General features: G+C 33.4%; 4 protein-coding genes across 5 annotated transcripts; all 4 read left to right on the top strand.

The window, feature by feature from the left end:
• Positions 1–66: 66 nt before the first annotated feature.
• Positions 67–7088, top strand: LOC126677072 (uncharacterized). Of its 2 annotated transcripts, XM_050371516.2 has the most exons (10): positions 67–197; positions 1766–2034; positions 2286–2708; positions 2869–3025; positions 3105–3346; positions 3484–4427; positions 4527–4870; positions 5299–5556; positions 5668–5873; positions 6235–7088. In XM_050371516.2, exons 2-10 carry the CDS (start codon positions 1771–1773, stop codon positions 6949–6951), a joined length of 3555 nt encoding a protein of 1184 aa, XP_050227473.1. In that variant the 5' UTR covers positions 67–197; positions 1766–1770; the 3' UTR covers positions 6952–7088. The 2 variants fall into 2 exon arrangements, with proteins under 2 accessions (XP_050227473.1, XP_050227475.1); XM_050371518.2 differs by having other exon boundaries at positions 67–2034; positions 6173–6387.
• Positions 7089–8435: 1347 nt separating this feature from the next.
• LOC126679010 (F-box protein CPR1-like) lies at positions 8436–9927 on the top strand. The gene has a single exon (XM_050373949.2). The coding sequence runs from the start codon at positions 8484–8486 to the stop codon at positions 9462–9464; it is 981 nt and encodes a 326-aa protein (XP_050229906.1). The 5' UTR covers positions 8436–8483; the 3' UTR covers positions 9465–9927.
• Positions 9928–10031: 104 nt separating this feature from the next.
• On the top strand, positions 10032–13927 carry LOC126677750 (protein ORANGE-LIKE, chloroplastic). Its single transcript, XM_050372520.2, has 8 exons — positions 10032–10342; positions 10417–10534; positions 10625–10765; positions 10850–10936; positions 11942–12018; positions 12152–12279; positions 12656–12792; positions 13486–13927. Exons 1-8 carry the CDS (start codon positions 10170–10172, stop codon positions 13561–13563), a joined length of 939 nt encoding a protein of 312 aa, XP_050228477.1. The 5' UTR covers positions 10032–10169; the 3' UTR covers positions 13564–13927.
• A 3802-nt stretch (positions 13928–17729) lies between these two features.
• Positions 17730–19073, top strand: LOC126678432 (stemmadenine O-acetyltransferase-like). The gene has a single exon (XM_050373329.1). It carries the CDS (start codon positions 17730–17732, stop codon positions 19071–19073), a length of 1344 nt encoding a protein of 447 aa, XP_050229286.1.
• The last annotated feature ends 3607 nt before the right edge of the window (positions 19074–22680 follow it).

Here is a 22680-nt window from a genome sequence, read left to right as displayed (position 1 = left end):
CATTTATCTTTGATGCAAATATTTGATAATTGCTATAATATTAGGATGCATAATGTGTAATATGTTTCATCAATTTTAATAACATTGTATGTATTTTCAGTGTTAAAGAATTTTGCATGTCTAGCTGACATACCCGGAAAGCCTGGAGTCGAGGAGCAGTGAGCAGCTATTAGCCAAAAGGAAGATTCCTTCCCCAGGTTCCTTATGTTTCTTATTTTTGTTCAAATCTTTAATTGAGGAAATGGAATTTCAAGTTCCTTTGCCAATTATTTTTGGTGTTAGTAACTTTTTGTATTATTGAAGGACCAGAGACTAGACAGATCAATATTATGTTTGGTCAGTGCAGGAAATTTTTGATAATATTATATCTTTTCCCATCTAGGAAGAGGTTTCATATCTTTAGTTATGGGTATCCGTTTAGTTTGACTAAATGGGACATGTTTTATAGAAATTGTTTTCATTGTTTTTTGCTGATAACATTGGTTGTGCAATCCTATCGGTCAACACATGATTTATATATATTTTTCTCAAAATTCTTTTAAAATGTTCCCTTTTCCCTTAATTTTCCTTCTTAATTTGAAAGAATAGAACTGTAGCAGCTGTATCCTTTGCAGATTTGACAATAAATTTAACTAAATTCTTGCATTTCTAGATCATATGATTTATTTGCTGTACTTGTTAGGTGAGAAGATTGCAGGTAGATCAACATGTGGTACCTGTCTTGTTTGAAATTAATTATTTGCAAGAATTTAATTCAACTTTTCTTTCATGTCATGTTACTGTTTGCATGATTTTATTTCTTGCTCTAAATTATTTTTCTTTTAAATATCAAAATTGTGCTACAAACTATAAGCATTTTACCCATGAGAGTTGACTACTCAGTTAAACTGAATTTTGTTTTATATTTTTAACTTTCCAAAAACTAATAAAGAGAAGAAGAAAGTAAAATGAGACTAATGAAAAAGAATTAGAAGATGCCAACGGGATACTTAATATTCGATAATTTATGACAAAGAAATCTTAGTTTTTGTGCATTTATAGTGTACTTATTGAGAGATCTGTCTGAACATGCTTTCTTCCACTTTTCGTCGTGTTAGTCATATAGGAAATAAACAGTTTTCCTTGTTATTTGCATAACGAGGTTATAAGGATAAGACACAGTATAGAGTTATGATAGCACGCACATCTGTCTTATCCTGATAGCTTATAATTGCAGTTTGATGATGCTAGTATCAAGCTAAATAAATGCTTTTATATTTCGTGACACAAGCAGGTCAACTAGGTTTAGTAAGCTTTTCTGTTTTGGTAGTTTGGAAAACTCATATTTAATGAGATTTAAATTCATTTTGGACAACCTGCTGTCATTATCAAATTTAGATTTGCTTTTGATAATGGCAAAGTCAAATTATGAAAAGTCAATTTTGGTATGTAGTAGTAGCGTTTTAACTTGAGCATCATTAATTTATGGGGACAAAACTTCCCAAACCAAATAAATATTAGTCTCTTCATAACCCTTTTGTTTTTAGAGTATCCATTGAAATACTTTGACCTCTATGCAGAATTTTTTTAGTAAAATACTTATTAGATTGCAGGAGACAAACGATAAAATGTGTGCTGCATTCATTTTTGCAGTTTATTTTCCCCGATTTGACCGAGACTGAAACTAAAATTTTTGATTCGTCTCATTTTATTTGGTTACTTCGTACATATGTGAGATATATACTTTAATTCTGAAATACCTATTCGGTCCTCTTGGATTAAAAAGGAGAAATGGGAACACAAGCATACTTAGAAGAATGGGATGGAGATGAACAAAATGATGGCTTTGATGCTATTATTGTAGGCTCTGGATATGGTGGCTCTGTTGCTGCTTGTCGATTGTCAATGGCAGGAATAAAGGTCTGTTTAATTGAGAAAGGCCAGAGATGGGAAGCTAAGGATTTCCCAACTAATACTTTGCAGATTATGTCATCTGCGAGGTTGGAGAACCGAAATTTAGGCTTCGGTTTTGGCCGAAAAGATGCTTTGTTTCAGGTTGTTCTTCAATGTATATTGTTCCTTTATCTTAAGTTTCATCAAATACATCTAATAAACACGGGTTAGCAGGCTATGATCTCCTGTCTTTTGGGAATGGTAACACGCCAGTAATCTATCTGTAAAGGCAGAAACAATCCAAGTCGATGCATAATATTATTATCACAAGGACTTGCATGCCAAACATTGCATTTTTGCCTCTCTTCTCTTTGAAAAATGTGTTTGAGCTAATAAAATGTTCCGTATTATAGGTTTATCAACAAAATGATTCTCTAGCAGCCGTGGCTTGTGGGCTAGGTGGTGGTTCACTAGTCAATGCAGGAGTTATGCTGCCAACCCCAGTTCGTGCTAGAAGAAATTCAAAATGGCCCAAGGAATGGGAAAAGGATTGGGACATTTGTGAAGCTTCTGCTGCAGCAATGCTGAGAATTCAAAGAATTCCGGTCAAGTTTCCAATTGCAGAAGTAATGGAGAAATTATCTGAAGAAGATATTGAAGCAACTACTGACAGCTCAGTGAAGCTCAGCATGAACTTTGAAGTTGAAGAATCTCCTTCCAATGCAGTCAAGCCTCGGCAGATGAATAGCTGCTTAGCCTGTGGTAATTGCATTGCTGGGTGTCCTTATGATGCCAAAAGTTCTACTGATAAAAATTACATTCTTTCAGCAGTCCAGGTAAATTTTCTGCTACTCTTTTCATAAGTTTGCATGATATGTTAAATGCATGTTTAGGGAATTACGGACACAAATGTCACCTGAGATTTTAAGGTGCTAAATGGAGATAATCAACAAGCTTTGGTAATATCTTTGAAAATTTAAACGTCATCTAATGCAGGCTGGGTGTACTGTAATAACCAAGAGTCAAGTTAAGTATGTATATGAGAACACACATGAAATTCTCCAGCAAGACAGAATCAAAGGAAAAAGAAGACGATGGTGTGTTTACTTAAATGAGATTGATTGCATAACCTCTGATTTTGTCATCTTAGCAGGTAGGTAAAGTTGCTACTGGTTTTTGCTCATTATTATGCTTGTTAAACTTATAACAGATTCTTAACTTGTTCTCCACAGCCGGAGTTTTTGGTACAGCTGAAATACTTTTCCAGTCACAAAAGAGAGGGTTGAATCTTTCAGAAACTCTTGGATCTGGGTTCAGCTGTAATGGCAATACTGTTGCTTATCTTGCTGGAAGTCCTGCACCTTTAAATGGTTATGGACTGGACAAAGAACAAATGCCAAAAATACCTTTTCACAAGCGGCCGGGGCCATCCATCTCATCATCTTACACATATTCAATGGGTTTCACAATCCAGGTGTGATACTTCAGTGATTGCAAAAACACTTTATTTGATATGTAGAACATTAATTGGTCAATTCCTAAATGCATATATAAGTGAATTATCTTTTTTAAATGGATTATCGTTGCTTACTGTTTTTTCCTTCATTGCAGACAGCTATTCTTCCAAGGGCTTATCCTTTCTTACTGTTTAAAGGGATTATGACTTATGGATGGCCAAATGGTTACTGGTTTTTTCATGGGATAATTGACAAGCTAAAACATGCTATGGGTCTAAAATCAACTCAAGCAATTGTTCTCAATGCAATGGGATATGATGAAAGTAATGGGCATATTTTTTTAGACAAAGACACAGAAAAAATCTGTTTTACACCACCCCACGATCCTTTGCTCTCGCGAAAAATAGAAGTGTTTCAAAAGCTTACCAAGAAATTGGGTGGAATCCTTTTTATGTCTAGGTATAGGAGCACAGCAGTTCATCTATTAGGCGGATGCAATGCATCAACAGATTCTTTACGCGGGGTTTGTAACCACAATGGCCAGGTTTTTAACTCAAAAACACTTACGTCTGTTCACCCTGGCCTCTATGTCTGCGATGCTTCTTTAGTCCCATGTTCTGTTGGCATTAACCCATCGCTTACCATTGCAACAGTAGCTGAGCATGTAAGTAGGAACCTCGTGCATGAAATTCTGGAGTACAGCAAGAAAGGTGTAAACTTTGACATTTTGTCTGTTGATCGAAAGATTCAAAACCCTTGTTTAATAACTGAGAAAAATTTAGATGATGGTCGAAATTCATCTGTTCTGATAAAAGAAACCATGAGAGGCCATGTAGGGGGTATGCCATGTACAGCTTACCTCAAAATGGAAATGAATTCTAAGAACCAGAAAGGGCACAAGGAATGGAACTTGCCAAGCAGAGGATCTCATCCTCTTCTGAGGGGAAAGGTTGGCGGGTATGTGGTGATTACAGCTATCGAGAAGGACAAATTGTGCATAATAGATGGTGAGGTAAATATGTGTGCGGTTGACAGCAGAACTCCATACACACAGTATATGCACTATCATCTTCTCCTTGCAGGTTCATCTGGTTCAAAGTAAGCTAGAGTCTTAAAGTTGTTTTTGTTATCTTTTGTTATTCATTCTTCAAATTTAATTTTATTTTGATGGAACTCGTTGAATCTTACTTGTTTCAGATATGTTCTCGAATCAAGAAAGATATTGAATCCATATCTTTTTGCAATAAATGCTTGGAAAGAGACAAGGACACTGCATGTTACATTTAAAAAACTTTCTGTGAACAGTAAAAGTGATGCAATGGTAACCTTAAGAGGAGAGCTTCAAGTTTCATTTGTGGAGCTTCTGAAGAGCTCAATAAGCCTCAAAGGAAACTGCTCAGCGAGATTTATCCATATTCTCCTGCAGACTTTTGTTAGAACTTATATCTTGCAAAGACCAAGAGGGAGTCACATGGATTTCATCCCAACTGATTCTTGCCATGTACCTTATCCAAGCAGCACTCTTCATGAAATAAAATCAGGTAGGTAATCAGTAGGCCTAACTAAAGAGTACCAAACTATTTTTTACCTTCATTCCTTCTTCATGTGAGTATGGATGTGCAAAAGCTGAACCGAACTGACAAATTTGGTTTGGTTCGATTTCAAACTTTTCAGTTAAGTTTTATTGTAAAATGTAAATTTAACTGAACTGATAAATTCGGTTCATTTGGGTTTGATGCTATGAAAAAGTTTTGGTTTTGCGGTTTGGTTTTAGACAAAATAAATTCAGTGAAGTTTTAATACAAATCGAACCAAACCAAAAAATCAGCCGAACTGACTAGTTTGGTCAGGTTTAAATTTTTTTGTGTCCTTGTAATTTGGCCTGGTTCAGTTAAAAAGATCAGTTCGGTTCGAACTGAGCACACTCCTCCATGTGAGTATTTAATCTGATTTTTTGTATCTTATCCAGGAGATGGACTTAGCATCAGTTGCAGGCAATGGATTCAACATCCATTGAAGCTTAAACTAGAGAAACAACTAAATCCAGTTCTCCTTCTTAACGGTTATTCCACTGAAAGCTACTGGCTTCCAACAGAACCTCATGATTTGGTCAGAACTTTACTGGAAGAAGGGCATGAAGTATGGCTACTGCAACCAAGACTGCATCCCATCAATCCTGCAAACATATTCACTATTGAAGATATCGGAAAATTTGATATCCCAGCTGGTAAAGAATTTTGCAGATTCATATGTATTACTTGACTGGATAATTGGATTTGGAAGTTTTTTTTTCTTTTTTATATATAGATATTTTTTGATAGAATTTTTTATTCCGTAGGCGTTAGTAAGATCCTTGAATTGAACGGCCCGAGCACTAAGATACATGTGGTTGCTCACTGTGCCGGAGGCCTAGCTATTCATATGGCTATTATGGGAGGGCATCTGTCTGCAACACATATAGCTTCTCTATCATGTACCAATTCTTCAATGTTCTTCAAGCTTACTACACTACCCAAAGTCAAAATGTGGCTTCCTCTACTTCCTGTAAGCTCTCTTTTACTGTTCTATCTCTGTTCTGCTTGTTATTATAGAAGTTATTATATATTTCTATTTTTTAAATTCTAACTATATGTTATTAACAGAAATTTTATAAAATAAAGTTAGAGAATATAGTTAAAATTTGTTCTGTTCTATATAAATGGACTATAGATTGTGTATATACTTCAATAGAATATAAATCAATAAGAAAAACTATAATAACGTTAGAAAAAGTGTTATAGAATTTGCAAGTCGTTTTCTGGTAATACGAATATAACTCAGAATTGTTGTTTACTGCAAAACAGAAGCAAATAATATACTGGAAGGGATCAAATGAAACTAAGGCGTATCTCAATTCTGATTGCAGGTATCAATGGCTATTCTAGGCAAAAATAAGATCCTACCGTTGCTGGAAACAACAAAGACAAGTTTCCGACACCGTCTCTTGAAACACATTGCCTATTACATACCACGATACGAGAGATGCACCTGTAAGGAATGTGAGATCTTTTCCGGCATATTCGGGAACGCATATTGGCATGAAAACGTGAGCCCAACAATGCACCAATGGTTAAATAAACATAGCGCAACCAAGCTTCCTATGGGCGGATTTCCTCACCTTAGAAAAATCTGCAATCTCGGATTTATCGTTGACAGCAATGGTAACAACTCATACTTAATCCACCCAGAGAGAATGGCAGTCTCTACCCTCTATATTTCCGGTGGACGGACTGTTCTGGTTACACCGGAGACTTCATTTCTTGCGAACAAGTACATGAAGCTGCACCAACCAGGTTTTCGACATGAAAGGGTGGTTGTAGATGGATTTGGACACTCAGATTTATTGATCGGAGAGAAATCATATGAGAAGGTTTTTCCTCATATATTGTCGCATATAAGGTTGGCTGAAGAAGAAGGCAATGGAATGATGAGCTTAGAGAGAAAAAAGTATAATAAAGAGGTATTAGATTGGAGTGATGATCCTTTTGAAGGATATGGAGGGTTGGGGAGTTCTTTTTCTCCTTTGGTTGCTGTGTTGTTGTTCTTGTTCTTTTTGGTGCCTTTAATTGGTTTATTTATGTGATCTCTGATAAGCTACCATTACTTAAAATGTAGGATCGAGAGTATTGGGTAATGCATTTGTTCAAAACCAAATTGAATTTTTTCTTCTAAAAATCTCTATTCGCTTTGCTCTAAAATTTAAGTGACCCTTTTATGTTCAAAATCTGTTAAAGTGGGATAATCTCACATCTGTAATAAGTGTGAATGTACATGTGTTTATATATCAGTTGAGGATAATCCCACATTATTTAGGAAAACAAATATAAACTCAGAACAAATTGTTCTCCTAACAAAATCAAACCGAAATGAATTATTTATTTTGATCGGTGAGTGTAATTTTTTTTAAGATAGTTTTCTAAATTTGTTTTCAAAAATCGACAAATTTAGATGAATTGATTAAAATTCACAATTTTTTGAGCTGGTCTGTATTAAAGTTAATTTTGGATATATTTTATTATGAATTGTAAGTTTAGGGACGAATTAATACTCAAGTCAAGTCTAGTTAACTATAATTAGGTAGCATAGAAACTTCATACAATCAACATGTTCCATTTTAAAAATGTGTCGCATACTTGATGTTTCGAACATGAATTTTTTTTTTTTACATAAAAAACTTTAAAATAACACATTTTATCCGTGTTTATGCTCAAGTGTTCAGATCCTCGTGTCCATACTACCTAGGCTACGAATTTCAAAACATAACAAATTAGTTACCATCATATATTTTTAGTGACTTCGGCAATGTTTCTAATGAAATCCGGGCAATTTATGTTTATCTGGCGGTCGGCTTGTACTTTTTTTTTTTGGTACAGGGTCCATGGGGTTTTCTGAACGGGTCTCAACTCAACTATGAGACGGCACCTTTAAGCCTTCCACATTCAGACTAATCCCCATTCGAGCCGTGTAGGTCTCTTGCGGCAGGCAAACTCTGGCCCCAAGTTTTAAACGGCTGCATACATTTGCTCTCATGTTCACATCAACCATATAAAGTGGAGACACCTCATGCCCTTTAGTGTGTCATCTTTCTCATTCTCCCAAATTAGTTATCATTATATATTTTTAGTGACTCTGGCATGTTTCTAATGAAATCCTGCTAATTTTTATTTATGCGGTAGTCCGTTTGTACTTTAATTTTCTCTCACCTCCACATCAACTATACAAAGTGGAATCACCTTACACTCATTTACAGTGTCACCTTTCCCATTCCCCCAAATTTAAAAATTCAAAGTGAAATCCTACTGCTACATAGATATAAACTGACCAGGTTTCTTTAAAAAAAAAATTACAGAATAACTAAAAGCATAGTACGATAACCAATTTGTTACGTTTTAAAATTCAGTTACCAAACTGTAAAATTGGAAAAGTATGACAACCATAAAAAAATTAAGTAGTTTCAATAGATTAGTTTACATTAAAAATTAGAGTACAAAATATAAAACTCAAAAACTTGTGGTGCAGTCATAGAATATGAAACAAAATGTAATAAGAATATATTTGTTATTGTTATCCCTCTCCAAAACCTAAACCTAATTGCTTCGTGATTGAATAGCAACAATGTCAGAAATACCATGTGATATTATGAGAGACATACTAAAGCAGTTGCCTGTTAAATCTCTGCTTCGCTTCAGGTGCTTATCGAAAGCCTATTGTTCTTTAATCGACACCCGCGATTTCATAAACCTTCAGCTCTCTACGAACACGAATAGCAGCCTCATAATCGTTCATCAAAAAGTGGATCACGACGTTAAAAGGTATACCATAGATTTGGATTCTTCAGAGGTGGAATGTGATAACCCTCTTTCCAAGAGCTCTTATATTATACGTGCTAATTATTGGGATCACTTGAAAACTTCGTGTTTTATATTTGGTTCTTGCAATGGCTTAATCTTATTGCGTAATCCTCAACAAGGAATGTTATTGTGGAATCCATCAACCAAGAAGCAACGAAAGCTGCCTGATTTTTGGGGACCGGGTGACGAAACTCGCAGCTGTAACTTTTTTCTCCGCGGATTCGGCTATGATCCTGCCAGCGACGATTATAAGGCTGTCATGATCCTGAGGACAATCAACGGAGGACACGAAACTATGGTTTACAGCGTAAAACATAATTCGGCAAGAAGGGTCGAAGACTGCCCTTACGAGCCTGATTATCATATAGATTCCGGCACTCTTATTGGTTCTTGTTTGCACTGGATTGTTCCAGAACCAAAACTGATCGTTGCGTTCAATCTGGAATACGAAAGATATGGAGTAGTGCCGATTCCTGATGGCTGTAAGAATGTGCCCCAGTGTCATATGAAATTAGGGGAAGTAGAAGGATGCCTTTGTGTGAGCGTGGATGGCGGTTATGTGGGGATTTGGGTGATGAAGGAATCATGGACTAGAATATTGTCTGTAAACGAACGGAATTCGAATAGTCCTTCTTGCGTCGGGTATTCAGAAAAACGTGTTGAGATTGAGATGATAGGAGCAGAATATGATGAAAATTCAGTTTCAGTTAGCTGTATAAGAAGCCTTGTTCCGGTCCATGTTTAAGCATTTGTTTTATTAAATTGTAATGTCATTCTGTAGTTGGTTTTCTAAAATTTATTTGCTTATACTCTGAACAAGGAACTCCATAGTCTAAACCAACCTGTACATATTATATGCTTCTTCAAGCTAAAAGCTCTGAATTGCAGAATTTTCATTCCCAAACCTGTGCTCTACTATCTCTCGGCTATTCAATTTATGTATTGCCAATGAAATTCATTTTTCCTATTTTATTGACATGGGACTGAACTCACCCAATACACTAAAAACTTCATTTTCTGTCTAATTTGTTAATTATTTTTTGTACTTTTATCTGTTTTAACCAATCTACCGTTGAATTTTTTTTATTCCGTCTGTTCAATTTAGATTATTTTTCTTATTCAATTGGTTCAATTTATTCTTATTCAATCGGTACAATTTTAAACATTTGATTGATGGATTTAAAAAATTTCAATACAATATCGACCGAACCGACCAAATGCTCGGCCGTGCACCTTTTGGGCTGATAAAAACAGTATTGTAATAGAATAATAGAGAGGATATAACTTCATTTTTTGTCAAAGAGAGGAAATAACTAGAAATAAGTTTTGTCTGTTATTTCTCCGGATCTTCACCTCCAGATTCTTCTCTTTTAATTCTTCTTATCTTACACAGCTACCATTAATTACATTAAAATGAACTGAACTGAACTGACCTTATAGAGCTTCAACAATGTCTACTTCGTCTCTATGTTCCCTTCATTTTCTTTCTCCAAATCAAAGCTTCAATTATTCTAAACCTAAGCCTAAACCTCTCTTAATTCCAAATAAATTTCATAAATTCGCACCTCTCTGCTCTTCTTCTCCGATCAACTCCTCCGATTCTGTTCCTTCTGCCGATTCCAGGTTCCTTTCCTTTTCTTGTTTTTCATTTTAATTTTCTTTTTGTGTTCAATAATTGAGTGTTGGGTTGTGTGCAGTAACTTTTGTATAATTGAAGGACCGGAGACGGTTCAAGATTTTGTTCAGATGCAGCTTCTCGAAATTCAGGATAACATTAAAAGCCGGCGTAATAAGATCTTTCTCCTCATGGAAGAGGTTTCTCTAGGAATAATTCACTTTGTTTAAATAATTCTTGCTTTTCTAGACTTATATTTAAACATTCGAATTGAATTGAATTGAATTAAGGTGAGGAGACTTCGAATTCAGCAACGTATAAGGCGGAAAACTGCCAAAGTTATCGATGTGATTCGCCAACAACAAGAAGAGGAAGAGGAGTCAGATGAGATGCCTGAAATGACCTCATCAATTCCTTTCCTTCCTCATGTGGTCAGTTTTCAGCTTCTCTGTATATTCACATTACACTCTTGCTTGCAACATTAGTTTTTGATTTTTTTTTTTGTTTTAAAATAGACACCCAAGACATTGAAGCAGCTTTACCTCACTAGCTTGTCTTTCATTTCCGGGATTATTGTATTTGGGGGATTAGTTGCGCCAATTGTAAGTTCATTTTCCTCGTTTGTTTTTTACTTGATTAGAACTGAGAGTATGGATTATTTTTTCAGTCATCTAATTATAGCTATGCAGTACATGTATCTTGCATGGAGGTATATTTGCCCCTCTTTTCTATTTGCTTATGACAAAAATATAGGAAGCCGTAATTCTAATTTGAAGATGGCGTCATGGTTATCGTCTAGCTATATGAGGAGAAATGTGGCTCTAATAGCTAATACATATGGTAAAGAGATTGGCTTGGTTGGGGATGTTTTAGAAGAGGTTTCGGTCGTCATAAATTTTAGCTTTCTTAGTCGATTTAGGCTTTTAATATGTTTTAGAAGTATTCCTGGCTGATGTAACTGTAAGTATGTTACAAGGTCCTATTAAGGTTATTCGTACATTAGCAATTTGTGTAATCCATTTCGATATTTCTGTTCTATTTGACCAAAGAAAGCTTAAATATTTTACTACTTTGGTCGGACAGAAGTCAGTTTTCTTCATTTAGGATGGTAAGAATTGAGGTTTTGAGGTTAGGATTCTAGCAACAACAATAATCTGAAGTCAAATTCCCTATTTGATTGGGCTGACGTCCCCCGTCCTGGCGTGATCTATGTATCCCAAATACAAACAAAACTGAAGGAGTTCAGGCAATTTGATTGTGTCTTGTAGTCTCTACTGAAGAGAACCTCAAGTTTAAGGATTGTAATCTCCAAAGTAATAGCAGAAAAGACAGAAATGTTTAGTATTTCGGATGGAAGTTTTGTATAATTACAATTAACAAGGGAGGGAAAGAGGTAACCTTCACAAATTACGGTGGATTTGGTGCTTTCTTGTGTCAAGTGATGCAATGTTGAAGATTAGATTATGAGATGTAGATGGAAATTGATACAAAGAGAACAAGAATAGTAGTAATAGTACAGGTTACAGCTGAAATGGGAAAATGCTTTTCCACCATTTCCTCATTCTGATATGTTATTTTTATGTGTTGAATTGTGTTTTTTGTGGCAGCTGGAACTAAAATTAGGAATCGGGGGCACCTCATATGAGGATTTCATACGCAACATGCATTTGCCATTACAGCTAAGGTACCAATTCTCCCAGTTAGAAGTTTAAGGTCACAAACAACCAAATTTCTGCTGGTGTTCATTGTTCAACTATACTTTTGATTTGATTAAAAGCCTCATATAAACCTTCTAACTTGTTGGTTTCTAAATCCAGTCAAGTAGATCCCATTGTGGCATCTTTTTCAGGTGGGGCAGTGGGCGTCATTTCAGCCTTGATGTTAATCGAAGCAAACAATGTTGAGCAACAAGAGAAAAAAAGATGCAAATATTGTCATGGAACTGGTAAATATTTATTTGCTATCAGTATATGTTCTTCGTCATAAATAGATATTGAGTCACTTTTGCTGCATTTCTAGTTTTCTGTTGTGGTTGATGCTAGACTTGCTTTCAGGAATAAATTATGCTTGTTATTTAGTGAATGTTAAACGACGTGCTAATTTGTTACTATCATCAATGCCAAAAAAAATCCTACCAGTAGATTGAATCATGACGTGCTGCATGCTTTTAAATGATTTTTTTAAAATGTCTTATATGTCTGTAGCTTTATTGAAGTGGTTATACTGTTATCTTCCACTAATGACTAATCACCAAGGCAATCAACAGAATCCTTCTGTTCATCTGAAGTAATATAAATATGTTCTTATGATTTGATGAATAGGATACTTGGCATGTGCCCGATGTTCAGCAAGCGGTGTGTTCTTGAGTATAGATCCCATTTCACTATCCAGTGCTTCTGATAGCCCCTTGCGAGTGCCAACGACGCAAAGGTGCCTGAATTGCTCAGGTGCAGGAAAGGTAAATAAATTAGATATAAGTTACTGATGCTTCTTCCTTGCAAAGCAGGAACAATTTAAGTTCTAATACTGCATCTACAGAAAATTGTAATGTTATCTAGATTGTCGTAGCAATATGGTACTAGATATTTTGTGCTAACCACCATGCTTTCAGTCATGGCATGGTTAGCCATATAAGTAATCCATAGAATGCTAATCATTATCAGGGTGAGCACAACTTCCGTTAAACCGAATTGATAGATCTATTTTGGCTAATTAGATTAAAGAGTTTCTGTTCATTCAGTTGGTTCTTTTTTGTATATTTAAGATTTTGGTTAGTTCAGTTTTGGTTAACTCAGTCAGAGGGCGGCTATTATAAGATAAGCCAAGAGAAGCTCAATCGAAAAGAAAAAAAACTTCTGCTATTGATTGATTTAATCGTTTGGTTTATAACCGAACAAACCATTTGCTCACCCCTATTAATGACTTACTAATACCATACACTCAAGAAATGAAGTAACTGTAAGTTGAAAGCATGCATATGACTATATTTGCCTTTCTATATCTACCAATATTGGCTAGATAACATCCAAATGGTCCGGTGACAAGCTTTTGATCTCTACTCTCTAAGTCTCTAGCAAACACTACTCAGCAAGAAAAGCTAATCTTGTGTTATGAAGTCTGATTCTTGTCTACATGTTTATTGTTTACTTAGGTCATGTGCCCTACGTGCCTGTGTACGGGGATGTTGATGGCAAGTGAACACGACCCACGATTCGATCCATTCGATTAGAGAGGTAAGAGTCGAGAAACATATTTTGCGACACAGCTTAGGAACAATGTCATTTCCATCTGTCCAAATGATCGAAAGCAGCTTCTTTAATTTGAGGAACGGTGATCCAGAACATATGCATATGCGCACTGGTTCGAGGTAACTATCTGTTTAAGACTCGGACTAGGGGAGTTCTGTTCACCTGTTGTGTAATCATCCTTATGTGCAGAAGAAGCAATGTACTGATGATGGTCATGCCTGCAGAAATTGTAGTATAAGCTGGCTCTCTGTTTTGTACAATAATCTGGATAATCGTTGAGATGAATATGAAATTATGTTGACGCGCTGGTAATTTATTCAAATAAAGGGTCATTGCAGTCCCTCAGTTTGTGTATTAGGGTCAATTAATTCATAATAAGTCATTTTAATCAAGGATTATATTCTTTATTATTAGATTAATTAAAGATAATATTATTATTTTTAGGTCAATTAACTTTTAAATTTGGTTATTGTGGTTTTTGAACCTGGTCTTATACAATTTTAGAATTAATGATAATGATTTAGAAAAAATAGTTGTTTTTAATTGACCATGACGCACAAATTATGACATACAAGTAGTTTAGAGATTATGATATTCTTTTCTAAAAAAAATGTAGGATAAAGGATCATTTCATCCACTCAACTTGTCACCAAAATATCAAAAAAAATCATTTTAAAAGGTGTTGCAGCTATATAAAAGTGCATCAAATCAGCTTCTCCCTTATCCTCGCTCACTCTCAACCCGCGTTTAAAATTCACTTTCTATAAAAGAATTGGTAAAAACTCTAAAATAATCCTTAATATTTTTTAATTTTCTAAATTAGTCCTTGAAAATTTTCCAAAAAAAATTCAAATTTATAAATTCTATTGTTCTTTTTTCCTTCATACATACCACCAATCCGCCGCTACCGACTACCGCTGTCGGAAAAAAAATTGGCAGCCACCACTGTGAAGGGTGGGTCTGCTCCGGCGAAGGGGAGCCGACCCTTCACGATTCTGGGTCTGCTCCGGCAGAGGGGAGTAGACCCATCATGATGAAGAGGAGCAGACCTAGGTGAACGGGAAAAATCGATGGAAAAAAAATTCGGTGAAAAAAATTTTTTGACGACGATTTTCGGTGGATGCGCGGTTGGCGGTGGAATTGAGTGGTTTTCGGTGAAAATGGAGATGTGAATTGATCCGGTTTTACATAGTATAGCGGGGTGATATCCCCACTCTCTTTGAGGGTTTAATATGAAAATAAAAGTTACAGCTTAGTTTGACTCAAAAACCTCCAAAATGATTCCTTTGATATTTCATGGCAAGTTGAGAGGGTGAATTGATCCTTTGTTCAAAAAATATATGTCCAACTAAACTTTCCAAATGCATGTCCAACTAATTTTTCAAATGTCGGATGACGGCCTTCAAGTCCATCATTTTAATGACGTGTCATTATGTAATAGGTTTAGTTCACGGATGGCGTGATAGACTGAGTCTATCTAAACATTTCTCTCCTACTGAGTGGTAAAAACCACTTTGATCTTTCCAAATGTCGAATACGTTTGACTACCTTCAAGTCTTATTTTATTGAGTGGTAAAAACCTCTCTAATTTACTTTTCAAGAAACCAAAGCTTCATGTTGGACATGAATAATTTATTTTTTAGCCAAACTTATCTTAAGACCTATGTACTTTCATCTGTTTATTTATTTAGTTCTTTTTCAAAGTTTTATTTTTATTTAGTCCTTATACTGAAGTTATTTTGAATTTCTAAGTCCTTTTAGATGAAAAAGTAGCGTGAACTACATTCGCCGTGAAACGCGTGTGAAGCCGAACTTGAAGAGGGACCAGATAAATAAAAATTTGAAAGTACAAAAGATTAAATAAATAAAAATTTGAAAGTATAAGAATCAGATAAATAAAAATTTAAAAGTAAAAGAACCTATTAAATAAAAAAATTAACCTATTAACTCAAATTCACGTAATCATTTTCCCACGTGATAACGGTAACATCGGCTACATGTAATGATTCTGTTCAAAAAAAAAAACTTTTTAAATAAAATTTGTGAAATATAAAGGTCTAATGAATATAAAATTTTGGGAGAAAACCGGGTAAATAAAAGAGGAAATTACACTATTTACCAAAAAAAATGAAAATAATTATAAAATATATGTTGACTTTTTTTATTTACAAAAATCCTCGTTGATTTAAAAATATTTACAAAAATACCAAAAAATAAAAAATAATTACAAACATACGGTGTATACTATTGGTATAATATCAGTATACTGATAAACTAAAAATATACTAACATTATACAAACATTATACACATCAGACCATACTGAAATTTTATTAATATCAAATAAAAAATTATCAAAATTAAATCAAATCGTATACTAAAATTTAAACTAATAATATATCAAAATTATACCACCAATATAACAAGAGTATACACATCTAAATATACTGAAATTTTATTAATATTAAATAAAAATTACGCCACATCGCATATTAATAATTAAACTAACAATATACTAAAATTATACCAACAATATACAAATTCTCTAGATCATTTTCAACTATAGTGAAAATACATATTAAAAAAATGTACATCTTATAAATTAAAAAATATATAAAAATAATTATTGTCGATATACAAAGTATATTGAAATAATACTAATAATAAACCAAATACTATTTTTAAATTCTCTGATTTATAGTTTTAATATTGAAATTATACCATAATTATACCAACATTATACACATTATAATTTTATAAATCATTTTCATTTTTAATAGTTTTAGGTAAATAATTTTAAATCAGTCGATATTTTTGTAAATGAAAAAAATCCACTGGTACTTTTATAAATATTTTTAAAATTTTATGTGCTTTTGTCATAATCTCTAAATAAAAAAATGAAATTATATAAGAGCTTCAAGATGGATTTGACCTTTATTTTTATTTTGGAATTTAGCGTTATGAATAGTACAATAGGATTCTATGTCAATACCACGTTCACATCAGTATGATAAAAGAATACGGTAAAAAGAGTTTATTTTTCATTTTTTAATAACGTTACATACCATTTTTAGACAAAATAATTATTCATCTTTCATGGAAAAAATCAAAATAAATAAAAATAATTATTTTCAAATAAATTAATTTCATTATATTTCTTTTATCTAAAATAACGGACACTCATAACAAATACTCTTTCTGTTTTCGTTTAATTGTCAATTTTTCTAATTTTTTTATTAAAATAATTGTTCATTTTAAATTAGAATGATTATTTTAAGAAAATTATTGCCTTTGTTTTAATTAGTACTATTAGCATATTGACTTTTAGCATAATTAGAATATAATTGACAATTTGAAAATATAAAGATAAAACAATCTAGAATATCGAGAGTTTTAATTTCAAAATCGCAATCTTGACTTTATTTAATTTTTAAGAAAATTATACAATACAATGATAGCGCCATGTTAATTATTCGTACAACAAACCAATAGCGTGTTATATACATGGAAAAAATGAATGATAAAAAAATAAAAATTGATTAAAAAATTTCTATCGCAAATGTTCATTGATATATCGTAAAAAAATGGTACAACGGTTGTATAGGATAAACACTTCATATTTTATCTTAAATTTAAGAGTTAAAATATAGAGTGTTTATCCCACACAACGGATGTGTCATGTTATTTTTTTAACAAACCAATAATCATTTGCGATAGACAATTTTTATTTATTATTTATTTTTTTATCATTAAATATTTGCATATTGCTAACACCTCATTGAATTATTGTACGAATGACATGACACAACTGTTGGGCTGTATAATTATTCTAAAAGATACTCCTACTTTGTTGAAATTATTTTACTATGTATACCTCCAAATTGCATGCGGATGTCGGCAATTAATTATTTGAGTTTGGAAGCTAATAAATAACCATATGAAAAGTCATGAATATCCATCTCTATCTTCAACATTATCAACATTTCGTACATAATACATTGATGCATCGTTTTCGGTATTTTGGCATTTAATGGGAAGTAAATTTGCTTTTCTACGGATACAATTAAAGACTGCATTGAAGAAGCTCTTCATCATCTCTTACATTACCAGCAACTTAAAAAAAAAAAAAAGCAAAACTACCATTGACAATGGAAGTTGAAATTATTGGCAAAGATTGCATTAAACCCTCTTCACCGACACCCGCTCATCAGAAAACCTACAATATTTCTCTATTAGATCAATTCATGGCCTTTGTTTATGCTCATATGATCCTTTACTATTCCAACCCGGTTGCTTCCAATAAAACATTACTCCTAAAACAATCATTATCTCAAACCTTAACACTATTTTATCCACTTGCAGGCAAGATTAGAGATGATCTTTCCATTGAATGTAATGATGAAGGAGTTTTATACTTAGAAGCTAGGGCAACCATTTCTCTCTCAGAGTTTCTCAAACACCATCATATCACATCACTTCATCAATTCTTACCTCATAAATCTTTCTTACAGTCGCCATGTCCGGGTTCTTACATTACCATGATTCAAGAAACAACCTTTTCTTGCGGCGGCTTCGTCATCGGAATCAATGTTCTACACTTGGTTATGGACGGTTGTGGTTTAGCTTCATTTCTAAAAGCTTGGGGAGCCCGTGCCAGAGCTTCTGGTGAATCTGATGAGAAGATGATGATGATGATGATCCCCAGTTTTCATGGGCCATCTATTTTTCCAAAATGTAACGATTTTTCAGAAGATGCAACTGTGGGGAGTTTATTGAGCCATTTTATGAGATTTGAGAAAATGCATGCAGCAAGATTTGTATTTGATGGATCTGCAATTGTTAACCTTGTAGAACAAGCAACAAACTCGGGTGTGAAAAACCCTACTCGTGTCGAAGTCGTGTCTGCACTTCTTGCCAAGAGCCTAATGGCTGCTTTCAACTCTAAATCCGGTAATAATAATAATAATTCATTAGCAATCAATCATGCTGTTAATGTTCGGCGGAGAATGGTTCCGCCATTCCCCGAATGTTCAATGGGGAACTTCATATGCTACGCAGATATATTATTATCCGACGGAACACAGTTAGTCTGCAAATTCAAAGAAGCAATTACGAAGATCGATAGCAATTATGTGAAGGACATACAAGGCGACGACGGATTCATAAAGCTCTACGACAAGATTCAAGAAATGAAGTCCGCATTGTGTAATAATAGTACTACTGTGGATTATGTTATGTTCAGCAGTTGGTGTGGTTTCGGTCATTACGAGGTCGATTTTGGATGGGGAAAGCCTGTGTGGACAAGCTGTGCGGGATCTTATGGAAATATGGAAACTCATTTTATAAATCATGTAGTTCTGATGGATGCAAGAACTGGAAATGACGGAATTGAAGCATGGGTAGTTTTAGATGAAAAAAGCATAGGTGTACTTGAGAGAGACCAACAACTTTTAAAATATGCTCGTCTTAATCCAACTCCTTTGTTTAATTAGTTTAGATCTTGTTAAGTTCTTGTAGTAGAAGATTAAATAATTGATAAAAGATCAAATCGTATGTCTATAATGTATGATTTTTGTATATCATTCAGGGCTACATGTCTATAATGTATGATTTTTGTATATCATTCAAAGAAGCAATAATGTATGATTTTTGTTTATCAAACCATATTGATTGGCCCATAAGAATATTTTTCTTTTCCAAAAAATTTCTGGAATTTTAAAATAACATTGAAATATAATTTTTTTGATAAATAATTATATATAATATCTTTGTCCTGAATCGATAAATATTATTAAAAGTTTTTTATTTTTAAATGTAAAAATTCAATTATTATTTTATGATTAGTCGTCATATATTAAAAATTATAAAATAATAGAAAAATATAGTTATAATGACAAGCAAATTACTATGACATAATTCATACTTTAATCTCTTTTATTTGAAAATCAAATGATAAAGTCTTTAATATTTTTTTGGGTTAATTTCATATAAAATCACCACCTTTACATGTTTTTTCATTTTAATCATATCCATTAAAAAGTGTCAAATAAAATCACCACCTTTTATTTTTTTATAAATCTATCACGAATGTGAAAATTCGGTGTATTTTTATTTACTCGACAACCGAAATCAACAAAAAAAGAGTAAGAGGAATGTATTTTGTGTGTTAATAGGGTATTAGTCAGATTAAAACATTTATTTGGGAGGAAAAAGACATAAAATTTTACTCATTTTAATGCATAGATTTGCAAAAAAATGAAAGGTGGTGATTTTATTTAACACTTTTTAAATGATGTGATTAAAATGAAAAACGTGTAAAGGTGGTGATTTTATATGGAATTAACCCTATTTTTTTGGTATGACCATGAGGTGTACTGAATGAGTTCCAACTATGAAACAACACCTTTAAGCCTTCTACGTTCAGACTAATCCCCACTCGAGCCGGATAAAGTTTTTTGCGGGAGGTAAAACTCTGGCCCCAAAATTTTAAACGACTATATACATGAGTACGGTTCGAACCTGCGACCTCATTTAAGCCAGAAGAGTGCCTTACCAACTCACCCCTTGGGGTTTCTTTCACTTTTATTTTTATCAACGATTAGCCCTTTCCTTCGTTTTGGGTGTTAGTCAACGAAATCGTCTTTTTTCTTCGTTGACTAACACCGAAAATAAACGAGACTAAACTGTTGAAGAAAATAAAAGTGAGGGGCCATATGATTTAATTTTTAAATAAAAAAGACTAAAATATAAATTATGTCAAATATGAGGAATCTTATAATAGTTTCTATGTAATAAATTAAATAAAAAAGATATATAATATTTAAAGTGTCACCCGCCGGCAAATTTATATATCAGGATCAAATAAGAACATTTTACTTTTTTTTAGTTAATTAAATTTTTAAACTTCTGTTTTGGGTTAAATAGATCATTTTAATCAATTAAGTCTCTAAATTTGCGTCTCGAGATTAAATAATTTTTTTAAGGTATACAATTTTGAAGTTACTTTATTAAATGAAAAGAGTTTGGACGCTTAATTAACTGATAAACTTAATAATGATTTAAAATGATTTCTTTGACCTTGAAAATACATATTTAGAAAACTTATTGATCCAATAAAATTAAAAGGCTTAATCACAAAAAAAATCTCCACCTTTCAGCCCTTTTCAGTTGCACCTTAACGTCGTAATTTTGTCTAATTCATCCAAATTCGCACCGTTGATCTCCAATTCCACCCTCAAAATCAAAATGGACTCTTTTTTCCATTGGGAGAAAAATTTATAAAAACCTTTATAGAATACTTGTTTCAACTCTTTTTCACTCAAAAAGTTAAAAATACATGACTTATTTAAATTTTTTTAAAATGAAAAATAGATCCATTTAGTATTTAATGGTGGAATTGAAACCTAATGACGTGAATTTGGTGAATTAGAAAAAATTGCAACGTCGGGATGAGAATGAAAAGCGGCTAATAGACGGAGAGTCTTTTGGTGACTAAGCAAATTTAATCAATAAAAATAAAATTAAAATTACTCTCTCTTTTTTTAAGATTAATATAATTTATAGGCTAATAATCACCCACGGACCCTGACTTTAAGGATATCTTACGCTAAACCCCCTGATCTAAAAAAAACCTGCCGTAAACCCCCTAAACTTTACCTAATGATCAGCTAAACCCCTTTTACACTAAAACCGCCCCAAAAAACCGTCCCAAGCCCTTTATTTTCTCAAAAATACCTAAAATACCCCTAAGGTCAATAACAAAAACCAAACCAACCTAATCTAACCAAATCTAAAGTCATTATCTAATCAAATCATACATAAATCATCCAAATCATACTTAAATCACCTATCAACTCAATTAAATCAAACCATCCAACCGAAAACTTCCACCCGCCGCCGCCGGTTTTTTTCCGGCCACCACCGTCCATTGCCGCAAAAAAAATTATCCAAATAAAAACTCATTTAATTTTAATAAATAAATAAACAATTATTTTTAATTTAAATAAAAAAAATTAAATTAATTTAAACCCACCGCGGTGGGTCTGCTCACCGGATTGAAATAAATTTTTTTATTATTTTTTATTTAAATTAAAATAATTATTTATTTAATTTTTAAATAAACTTAGGTTTGATTAGATTTGTTTGGTTTGATTTGATTGGATCGGTTTTAAGTGTGGTTAGATTGAAGTTGTCTGGTTTGTTTGTATTTATTTACAGATTTGAAGGGTATTTTGGTCAATTTATGCGAAAAGGGGTTTAGCTAATTATTGTGTAAAGTTTAGGGGGTTTACGGCATGTTTTTTTAGATCAGGGGGTTTAGCGTAAGGTACCCCTAAAGTCAGGGTCTGTGGGTGATTATTAGCCTAATTTATATTTACACTACAAGAAAACAGGGCTTTAGCGACGGAAAATTCTGTCGCTAAAGCCCTCATTTCCGTCGCAAAACAACCTTTGCGACGGATTTGCGACGGACCGTATCCGTCGCAACATATTTGGTCGCAAAAAAAATTTGCGACCAAAAACGTGTCCGTGGCTAAGTTTGCGGCGGAAGATTCCGTCGCAAAAGTCACAAAATCCGTCGCAAATATGTCACCAAATGATATGATTTGGAGACATATTTGCGACGGATTTTGTGGCTTTTGCGACGGATACTTCCATCGCAAATGCCTCAGCCTTGGAGACGAAAGCTGAGGGGTCTGCGACGGAAATATCCGTCGCAAATCAGCGACGGACAACATCCGTCGCAAATCAGCGACGGACAACATCCGTCGCCAATTCATCAGCTTTTGTCTCCAAAAGCTGATGAATTGGCGACGGAAAAGTCCGTCGCAAATACCAAAGTCCGTCGCAAATTTCATTTTTTTCGGCATTTTTCTGCCGTTTTATGCTATTTTTTTGCCGTTTTCCCCTGTCGTTTTAAATACAGTAAAACAATTCAATTATGAATTACAATCAATTAAAACTGACAAATAAATATATATATATATATATATATATATATATATATATATATATATATAAATATAAGAGTATACATATAAACGTCAGAATATAAAAAAACTGTATTACATGTTTGTAATAAAATAAACTAACACGACA

Source organism: Mercurialis annua, linkage group LG4, assembly GCF_937616625.2.
Source record: "Mercurialis annua linkage group LG4, ddMerAnnu1.2, whole genome shotgun sequence".
Lineage (NCBI taxonomy): Eukaryota > Viridiplantae > Streptophyta > Magnoliopsida > Malpighiales > Euphorbiaceae > Mercurialis > Mercurialis annua.
Note: the sequence above shows the minus strand (reverse complement) of the source record. Positions and strands in the feature narration are given on the sequence as shown.